At 33.2% G+C, this 10365-nt stretch overlaps 1 protein-coding gene across 1 annotated transcript; it reads left to right on the forward strand.

Moving 5' to 3' along the window:
- Nucleotides 1-2341: 2341 nt before the first annotated feature.
- LOC108344571 (uncharacterized) lies at nt 2342-6572 on the forward strand. The gene is made up of 9 exons (XM_052866793.1): nt 2342-2689; nt 2920-2991; nt 3707-3928; nt 4379-4514; nt 4670-4832; nt 5059-5187; nt 5317-5511; nt 5887-6009; nt 6263-6572. Exons 1-9 carry the CDS (start codon nt 2518-2520, stop codon nt 6350-6352), a joined length of 1302 nt encoding a protein of 433 aa, XP_052722753.1. The 5' UTR covers nt 2342-2517; the 3' UTR covers nt 6353-6572.
- The last annotated feature ends 3793 nt before the right edge of the window (nt 6573-10365 follow it).

Below are 10365 nucleotides of genomic sequence, written 5' to 3' on the forward strand. Positions count from 1 at the left end.
GCGTTCTAGGGAGGAACGACTCTTGGTTGGAAATTGAGATTTGTAAAGTATGAATGTGGTAAGCTTAGCTGGCGGGTCATCCTGATATTCCGTGAGTGCTCGTTCTCAAGTAGAGAGGAGTATGTCATGTGTGGGAATGGCAGGAGGTCTTAGTCCATAACTGTAACTTGGACAGAACGGACTAACCTCAGGTGGCTGCTGACGAGTATTCCAGCTATCCCACCTGGGTGCACGGACGTCGTAGCTACACAGAATTCATACAGTCCGGACAGTCGGTCTAGTATCAGGATTTTGATTGAGTTAATGGATGAATTGAATGTATGTGTTGTGATTCATTTGATGTATTTGATATGTATGAAATGTATGTTTGACTTGAATTAAATTCAATAAGCTTATCCTTGCGTTTCCTTTGTGTTGTCTGTATATGTGTATCCGTCTTGTCCTTGCAATGATCATCCGTGTGGATGTGAGCAGAAGGAGAGGCTTCACTGGAGCAAACGCTTGAAGAGGAAATCATAGCTGAGGAGAATCTCGTAGAAGTAGAAGTGAAGGCCGAACTGTAGCGCGTTCGTTTTTTTTAGTTAGTGTATTTAGGATAGCGAGCCGCTTGTGAGCGAGCGCCCTTTTGCTTGATGTAAATACTTGGACGTTCGGTATTTTATTTTGTAAACCGTTCGTCCTCATTGTTTTGTAAACGCTCGTAACTTATATATGCAGGTAAGGCCGTTCGGCCATTCGCGAATTTAACCCCTCTTATTTTAGGACTGTTTTGCCATATTAATACATGTGATTATTCTAAGTATATAGTTGATGATTGTATAATTTTGGGATGTTACAATAAAGATTTGTGACAGTAACAGTACATTTTGTTCTTCCTCTCATCCGATAACTTCCATATTATATATATTTTTTCTCTCCTGATATATATTTTATACATTTTAATTGAAAATGGATAAAAGGTTTAGGCTTAATTATTAAGACATGTTTTCAGTTTGGTAGAAGTGTGTTAATTTGGTATATAGAGAGAGAAACAACCCTGACATCATCTATGAAAAACTAACAAAAAGAATTAAATTGATGAATATGGACGAATTTAAAAATATAATAAAATTATTTTTTAGTTTGTTTACTTGAGCGGATTTATTTTAACCCGAAATTTAAGAAATGAAAATATAAATTTTTTTGTTCGTTTTAGATGAAATGCGGATGATGTTTCAGATAGAATTGCGGGATGAATCTACCTTAATGAGATATTTGAAGGGATTTAGTAAATTTTACAATATCACCCCTATAATAATAATAATTATAATAATAATAACAATTATCATTTTACATTACTTTAATAATTAGATATTTTGATAATTTTTAAATTTTATTAATTAAACAATTTTTTTAACTATCACATCAATCAAATCCTACATTAATTTTTACAAACTTTATTTCAAAATCCACTTTTACTTACTTCAAATCCACTCAAATAAACAATAGAAAATCAACCTTCAAATCCTCTCAAATCCATCTGGTCACCATATCCAAATCATCTTCTTTAAGGAAACAAAACATTAGTCAATCACACTCCTTTCATCTAAAATATAGTTTTACATTAAAAGTTTAATAAATATTATAATTAGAGAACTAAATAATTTTTATTTTTATTTTTATTTTTATTAGGTGTAATTTAGCTTATAAGTTCTACACTAAAAGTTCTACATTAAAAGTTCTACATATTATAATTAGAGAACTGAATAATTTTTATTTTTATTTTTATTAGGTGTAATTTAGCTTATTTAGCTTATAAGTTCTACACTAAAAGTTCTACATATTATAATTAGAGAACTAAATAATTTTAATTTTAATTTTTATTAGGTGTAATTTAGCTTATAATTAGAGAACTAAATATTATAAGTTCTACATTAAAAGTTCTACACACATCACTTATAACTTTCCAATAAATATTTTATTTTTATTAGGTGTAATTTAGCTTATTTAAAAATAAAATACAAATAAAAAAAGTCTGAATTATAGCATTTGGAAAGGGCAATTCAACTAACTCTTTCCAAGATATAGATTTCTTTTCTCAAAGTTACACTTTTATTTTTACTTTGTTTTTTGGTAATGGAGATACGTATACTTTTATTTAGCCTCGTGCTTGGCATAAATATAGAAAATAAAGAAAAAAGATAGAAAAGGTGATATTTTATTTTCCTTATCATAATCATTTTCATAAATTTCGACCTTTGCTCTCCCTACGACTGTCCACGTGGTACTCCCTTCGCCGTCTGATCAAATCATGGAGTGGACCCCACACTCTCAAGTGCACTTGCATCATGATGAAAGCTAATGAATGACCCTTCACCAGCTTGCTCAACGACGATGCTTTGCTGGTGACCCATTTCTCCTTCTTCTTCCTCATTTTCCATCTTCATTCTTTGAACACCCTTTTTTGTAAAGCACTGATTTTTGAACACTGCGGCGCTAAAAGCGAAGAGGGTCGGGGCCAGAAGGGGAGAAGAAGTAATGGGTGTTTGCTTGTCGAGGCCCAAGGCGAACGAGGACCTTGCCGCGAAGAAGAAGAACCACCGCAGACGACGGAGGAGAATTCTCCGAAGACGCGTCTCTTCGAGAAAGATCGAAGCCAACAACGTTGCTCACTCTAATTCCGCTTTGCAAGCTTCTAATCGCGCTTCAGGTGCTTCAGTTTCTGTGACTCTTTTTTTTCTCCTTAAAATTTGAATTTATTGTTTTACTTTATTTGAGACCAAAATTGGACACCATAGTTTAATGAATGCTACTGGTTTTTAATTTAGGTTTGCATGTATGTGGACTTAGTCTTAATTGAGGTTTATTATTGTATTTTAGTTTTAATGAATGTTTGATTAACATTGAAGTGGAGATCCTTATTTTTTTTTTCTGGTTCAGATGCTGCTTGGTTTGATTCTACTTCGGCGTTGGATTCTGAGTGTGATGACGAATTTTACAGTGTCTATGATGGTAAGTGATTTTTTTTTTTCTGTAAATTTGGAGTAAAAATTTCAGGTTTTCAAAATGGGGGTTGCCGAGCCTTCGGTATAATCCTTGATATTGAGGGTAACTGGGGACAAACATGTCTCATACAGGTGAAATTGTGGTCGGTTGTGGTCGGTTGTGGTTGGGGAGATTCGAATTCAATGTTCTGAATTGGGGCAGAGTAGAGATTGCAATTTTATGTAATTCTTTTTGTTGTGGGAAATTACAGACAAATGTGGTGGATGCGGGTGCAGTTGTAGTTGTTGGGGGAAATTGTTGATGAATGTGACTAATGTAGCTAGAATTGTAGCAGTGTTTTTTGTGGCCACAAAGTCCCCAAAAACCTTTATGTTAAGGCTGAAGTTGTGTCTGTGGGCTGTTTTTTGAAACCTTGATTGGAGTTTCAATTTATTATTGTTTATTTTTGTTGTCAGTGTGGTTATATAGTTTTACATGAATGTTTGGTAGATTGAAACTTTGAATGAGAGTGAAACTTTGTCAAGGCCAAACTATTCATCTCCTGAAGGAGTTGATCCTGCGTCTGTTGATCACCGCCACCACAGCCAGACAGTTAGAGTGCACCCGTATAATTATTTTTGTAGCAATTCTTCTTTGAAGATTGCTTAGAATCAAGGCAAACCAAAACATTCTACATTGCAATCAGATGGCCCTTGAGCTTATTTCAACTCTATTTTGACAGGAGAAGCATCTTCAGGTCACGCAGATGAAATTGGAGAGGACAGAAAGCTGAGCCTGGATCATTGTGGGATTCTGCCAAATACCTGTTTGCCTTGCCTCTCTTCCAGTGCACTTGCTGTTGAAAAAAGAAGGCCAATGAGTCCTGATACACCGAGTTCACAGAGAAAGTCGCTTTCCAAACTCTCTTTCAAATGGAGAGAAGGGTCTTCAGATATGACTTTACGTGAGTATTCTGCATATTTCTTTCCCTGCAAGAATTGCTTTGTATTTTGGTGTTTGCATACTTTCCAACTTGGTGCAAATGAATGAAATAGGATATGTTTGTTTGAGGAAATTGTTTCTGCTTTGTTCTGTGTGTTCAGATATTATTACGAAAATGTCTCTTTGGTGGCATTTTGCTTCGTAAAAAGATCTTTGAAAACAGGAAACAAGGTGACATTTTAGTAATTGTTTATGAAATCGAGTAGACTCTTAGCACAACTGTGAAATTGTGAAAGTGAAGATACCTTGTTTGCTTAAGGTTGATCTTATTTTATTTCTCCTGCCGTGTTTACAGCATAGTAAACACGAAAGAATATGTAAAAAGCTTTAATTTGTTGAATTTTCTGTATCATTTTAGATGTTTGGTGGTAGTTCTTTTATGTTACTAATTCATGGCTTTCTTTTATTGCAGTTTCCCCTAAGGCATTTAAACAAAAACATTTGGCCGGTTCATCAATTCCATATTGTTCAATAGAGAAGCAAACCCCTGGTTCATGGTCGCAAATTGAGCCAAGTTCATTCAGAGTCAGAGGCAAAAACTACTTTAGGTAGGCACCAAGTTCATAATTTGTGCTAAATAATCTTTTGGAGATTGAACATTTTGCTAGGGATGCCCCTCAAATAGATGTCATTCATTATGTTAACAATCAAACACTGTTCCATTTTTGATAATGCGATAATTCATTTGTTGCATGGCTGGCAGGGATAAGAAGAAAGATTCTGCTCCAAGCAGTGCTGCTTTCTATCCTCTTGGTGCTGACCTGTTTTTGTCTCCTCGAAAAATTGATCATATTGCTCGCTTTATACAAATTCCTGCAATAAATGTACCTGGGGACGTCCCTTCAATTCTTATTGTAAACCTTCAGGTAGCTGCATGTCTTTGTTTTTTTAGAATTTCTCATCCATATCACTGAGGTGCAAATTTAGGCTGTGTGCCCAAAGTTCAGAGTTTCTTACCATTCTGCATATGGATGCCCATTTTATCAATAATTCTGTGTCATATGTGCTGAAAAACATCAGTGGAATACACATTCATCACAATCTGGATTTTTTACCCAAGAAATTGAAATATTTTTGCTCTTTGAAATGCAGATACCATTATATCCTGCCTCTATCTTCCAAAGTGAAAATGACGGTGAAGGAATGAATGTGGTTTTGTACTTCAAATTATCTGAAAAGTACTCTAAAGATCTTCCAGACCAATTTCGCGAAAGTATCAGTGTAAGGAGGATTATCTTTATCCTTTTTATGGCCATTGTGCCTCATGTTACAGAAGATGTCCTCCGTTACATTATATGTAGTTTTAGACACTTCATTAACATGTGTGCATGTTCTTGTTTTCCTTGACAGAAATTGATCAACGACGAAGTTGAAAGAGTCAAAGGCTTCCCTCTCGATACAATCGCGCCGTTTAGGGAGAGATTAAAAATTTTAGGTAGAGTGGCAAATTTGGAGAATCTGTGTTTAAGCACAACTGAAAAGAAGCTTATGAATGCTTACAACGAAAAACCAGTTCTCTCACGTCCTCAGCATGAATTTTACCTGGTACACACTTGCATATTCTAGTTTCAGATTTAATATCCTTCAATAAATTTTATGAGGAACCTTTTAATCTTTCATTGAAGCAATCATCAATGAATTTGTAAAGTGTCTGATTCAGTAGAGATCATCGTCCAAAATCATACAAACAGATCCATTCCTCTTTTTTCTGCTGTAGCGTTTCTGAAAGCTTATTTGGACCATTGGTCTTATTTTCATCACTTTTATCTGTTTGTCACCATGAGCCTTCGTTTTCACATGCAAATCTGTCAACATATTAGCCCATATATTTTTCTCCTTCTCTTTAGCTTGAGTTTGTTATGTTGAGTGATATTTTTGAGCTGTTGAAAGATTCCTAATCTGATGCCATTTCTTCCACAGGGAGAAAACTATCTTGAGATAGATTTGGATGTGCACAGATTTAGCTATATTGCAAGAAAAGGATTTGAAGGCTTCATTGAAAGACTGAAGCTATGTAACCTGGATTTTGGTCTCACAATTCAGGTAACTTACCATTTTATTCACAACATAAATAAGCTTTTCTTCTGTGTTATGATTAGTGTGATTCTTAAGATAATTATTATAAAATCCATCAAATTTATCATACATAATTGTTGGTAATTGGATGATAGTGTAAAAGTTCTTTGCATTAACTATTTACTAATTATCTTCTGCTCATACCATTTAGTTTATTTTACAATTGGAAGATTCAAGTCTTGGTTATATAATTTACTTTCTATTGTGTTCATGATTGTAGGGAAACAAGGCTGAAGACTTGCCAGAACATCTATTATGTGCAATACGGTTGAACAAACTTGACTACAGCAACTTCAACCAGATTGGCTAGTCTTCAACATAAAAGAGTTTTAACCTTAATATTTTCCATAATGATTACAAGAATGTCACTCACAGATTGTTTTAAAAAGAAAAAAGAAGAAAATTCGGTCGCTAACAGCAATGTATCCTTGAATTAATCGATTCATTGATATAAGATTCGTACAGTGTATAGTAATGAGAATAATCAAATTAGAAATTATCAATGAATAACTTATCTCTCAGATACATAATCACTTCTGAACTTAAGCCATTGCTATTTTATTTCTATATTTGCAAAACTACATGAATAGCATCACAAATCCAACTTCATTTAATCACTAAGTTTATACTTCATTTATTACTTTCTCTCCGAAGTAAACTGATGAATAAATAAGACAAATCCAACTTAATCGAGTGGAGTTTATCTGATTGAATTGAAAATTAGATTAAATTGAACTTAATAATACAATCCAAACTACTTATGATCTTATCAACTGGTCTATCAAATATTAAATATACATAAAATCAGTTGTTAACTTTTACAATGATTTTGAAAAATATGGAAGGCACACCGTTGTAGTTAGAAGGGGTTTTAATCTATTTTTCCTTTTCGTTCTCTTCCATATGATGAGGTTCCTAAGTCCTTTTAATCTAATAATCACAAAAAGAAAAGTAAACCAAATCAATTTAACCCTTTTTTTAACATGTTATCCTAAATTGTTATAGGAATGCGATGAAAAATTGATAGTTTTTTTTTATAATTTTTTAAATTCATTAATTTCCACTTCCCAACCCCCATTCTCATCACATTTTCAAGAGAAATGTGTAAATGTATGATTTCAATATCTTGGTTTAGTCATAATATAAAAAAAATATTTATATTTACTTAAATAGTTTGACCTAATAAGTATAAAACATTTTTTAATGATTTAAAATCTGACTTTTTACACCAAACATGCTTTTCAAACAGTTTAGATTTGACCTATTTGTAGGGTTTGTTTGGTAAAAGGGAAATTCTTATCTTATTTCATTTAAATTAAACACGACTTCATAACTTTATTATACTTTCATATACTTTCCAACTAAACATTTTTAATTTAATTTTATTGCTTATTTATTTTTCCATTATTTGAATTGACTTTTTTTTTTCTTGGCAATGTAAAAAGAACAAAAGCGAATCAATTGACTTTAGAACTATGAAATGGGTAACCTGTCAAGTCCATTTTGGTGGATTGATTGGAAGGCATGTGGGTCAGTTTTTTATTATTTTTTATACCCTACAATTTATGCATGTGTTTTCTATATCACAAAGTCTTGCTCCATAAAGAAGGTTCCTTGAAAATTCCCTGTCTCCATTAATTATTTTTAAAATTGTTAAAACATTTGGGAATGTAAAGATGAGATAAGGTCATTTTAAATGTAAGATGAGTTATCTCTCTTGTACCAAAAATTCATGATTCTCACAATCTTGTAATTATAAACCAATATTTTTTGTTTGTTCCATGCACAAAACACCCTAAAAAATCTTGTCTTTGTTAAAAGGGTGCTTCCAAGACTTACTAACTTGAGTCAAACTACCTTTCTAAAAGTAAGGAATATTGTAGCTAATTAGACGGTGGAAGAAACTTTAAAGAGAAAGAAAAAGGGTTTTATTATATGTAAAGGCATATTTGGAACTTTTTTGTTTTACATGCTAGAAAGATTGGATTTTTTTGAAAAAATGGATTGGCTGGATTTGCTAATGTCTCATTTCTACTCATATTTAGGTGTTGGTAAATGTAAGTCTTACTAATGAGTTCATACCACAAAAAGGGGGTTTAGGCAAGTAGATTTTCTTAGCCTCTTTGTTACTGTGGTGAAATGCTAAATAGTTTGTTAATGCTTTTTTTGGTTGGAAGCTATTACATGGAAATTTGTACTGATAACACTCTAATGGGTTATTAAAGACTCTATCAGTAAGTTGTATGTGGTACAAAAAGAAATTGAAAAGTGCATGTTCTATTATGTGAGTGTTAACACTGGTAGAAGAGTTGTGGAGCAGGTTGGACGGGCTGTGCAAAAGATTGGTCGGACACTATAATAACTCAGGAGGCTCTATTGAAGGTTGATTGAGCACTGTAGCAGCTCAGACAAGACCTGTTGAGGGCTGGCCGAGCATTGTATCAGCCCAAACAGAACTTATTGAGGTCCTCCTTCCTTCACCTGGGTCTCCCACTCATTCAGAACTCCTCAAAGGGTATACCCAGAAGGCATTCTGATGACTAATTCAGTAGATGACTGCTCAATTGATAAGAGATGCATATTATGTGCATGTTCTCCTAAAGTCATATTTAAGACTTTTATTTATAGTAATTGAGATGAATTTTTACCTTTTATTAACCTAATGATGGCTCAATCATACCTTAATTTTCATTAGAAGTTTAATGAGTTATTACTATTAGGAACAAGACAATAAAAGAGGAAAGAGATGTCTTTCCTGTTTTGGAGAAGCTAACATTTTTCTGCTTTCCAAAGATACAATGTTCACAAGACTCAACGTCAACATGCTTCAAGTTAGGTATTTTACCTTTCGAGATCATGAGTTTCATTCCTTTCTCATCATATGCCTAAGCCTTTGATGCCAAAAAAGAAACTGTTGTCAACTTCTGCAACTGATATCATATCCTCATCTGCAATCATGTAAAGAGATTATTGTTTCTTTCCACGAGCAACAACAAAATTGTCTTTCATTACCTTCCAATGTCCATCTCTAAAGGTGGTGTATTGCCCCTCATCATCTAACTGTCCAACAGATATTAAGTTTCTCTTTAAGGTTAGAATATGTCTAACATTATTCAAAGTCCACACGTTTCCATTAGAGGTTCTGATGTTAATATCACCTCTTCCCACAATATATATAGATTTTTCATCTTCAAGGTAAGCCTTCCCAAACTTTCCAAAAACATAGTTAGATAATAGTTCTAAAGAGGGCGTTGTATGAAATAACGCACCTGAGACCATAATCCATGAGTCAATAGAACTATCTAAACTACATAATAATAAGGCATCTGTAAATTTTATTTGTTGCTGCATTTGCTGAGTGATTATAATCTAGTTTCTTGTTGTTGTTGTTCTTTCTTAAAGCCCAACATTGATTTGTAAAGTGACCCTTTTTCTGACAATTCCAACAAGTAATATCATTTCGTACTATTGTTTATGATCTTCTTTAGACTTTGATCTGTCTCGACCTTGATTATGACCTTTCTGTCTATTTCTTCCTTTATTTTCAACACTCAATGTTAAACCAAGATTAGAACTCGAAGATTCCACTAAACCTCTCGTGTGAACATCTTAACTTTTGTAGCATTGTTCATACTCACCTAAAAAAGCTCATAAATAATTTCACATCGTTCATGCTTCAATTAACAAATAATTGGTTTATTTTAGTCCTTATTCATTAGGTTACATTTTAGTTACTTGTCTTTTTTTGTTCATTTTCTTTTTACTTTTCCAATACCCATATTTTCGTGTTAGCAAGAGTTTTTAAACAATCAAAGGGTGTATGTATACGGGAAAAAAAACAAAAAAACCCTTTATCATTTTCCCGAACGGCTTAAACCGCATCTGCAATTTTCGTATATATTGCTTATTTTCTTTGTTGCATTGAACATTGGCAAACATAAAACGAAAGAATACATAGTAATTCTATTAAGAAAAACAAAAAGAATGTTCATTGAACATAAAAAGAAGACACATATTTGCACAACATTAAAAACCAAGAAACTGATACAAAAGAGATGACCCTAATAAAAAAAAACAAGGGTGATCAATCACGACCTGAAGAATTACTGATACATAATCCGCAAATGGAAGAGAAAAAACTTCCATGTACCTTATTCTGAGATTTAGATAAAGAAGGTGAAGAATTTGAATGTGTGTCACCTTCATAATTCTCCTGATATGTTCTTCCCATTATGGTTTCTTCAATTTGTGGCACATTTGCCTCCTTGTTCTTCTTCATCTTGTTCTTCCCCGAAGAAAATGGAGCAGTACCAGCATGACCAT

Source organism: Vigna angularis, chromosome 8 (genome assembly GCF_016808095.1).
Source record: "Vigna angularis cultivar LongXiaoDou No.4 chromosome 8, ASM1680809v1, whole genome shotgun sequence".
Classification (NCBI taxonomy): domain Eukaryota; kingdom Viridiplantae; phylum Streptophyta; class Magnoliopsida; order Fabales; family Fabaceae; genus Vigna; species Vigna angularis.

Coding starts and splice junctions, on each gene's coding strand:
- LOC108344571 (XM_052866793.1), top strand. CDS start 2,518: ATGGGTGTTTGCTTGTCGAGGCCCAAGGCGAACGAGGACCTTGCCGCG. Junction 4,833..5,058: donor TTCTTATTGTAAACCTTCAG/GTAGCTGCATGT, acceptor TTTGAAATGCAG/ATACCATTATATCCTGCCTC. Junction 5,188..5,316: donor AATTTCGCGAAAGTATCAGT/GTAAGGAGGATT, acceptor TTTCCTTGACAG/AAATTGATCAACGACGAAGT.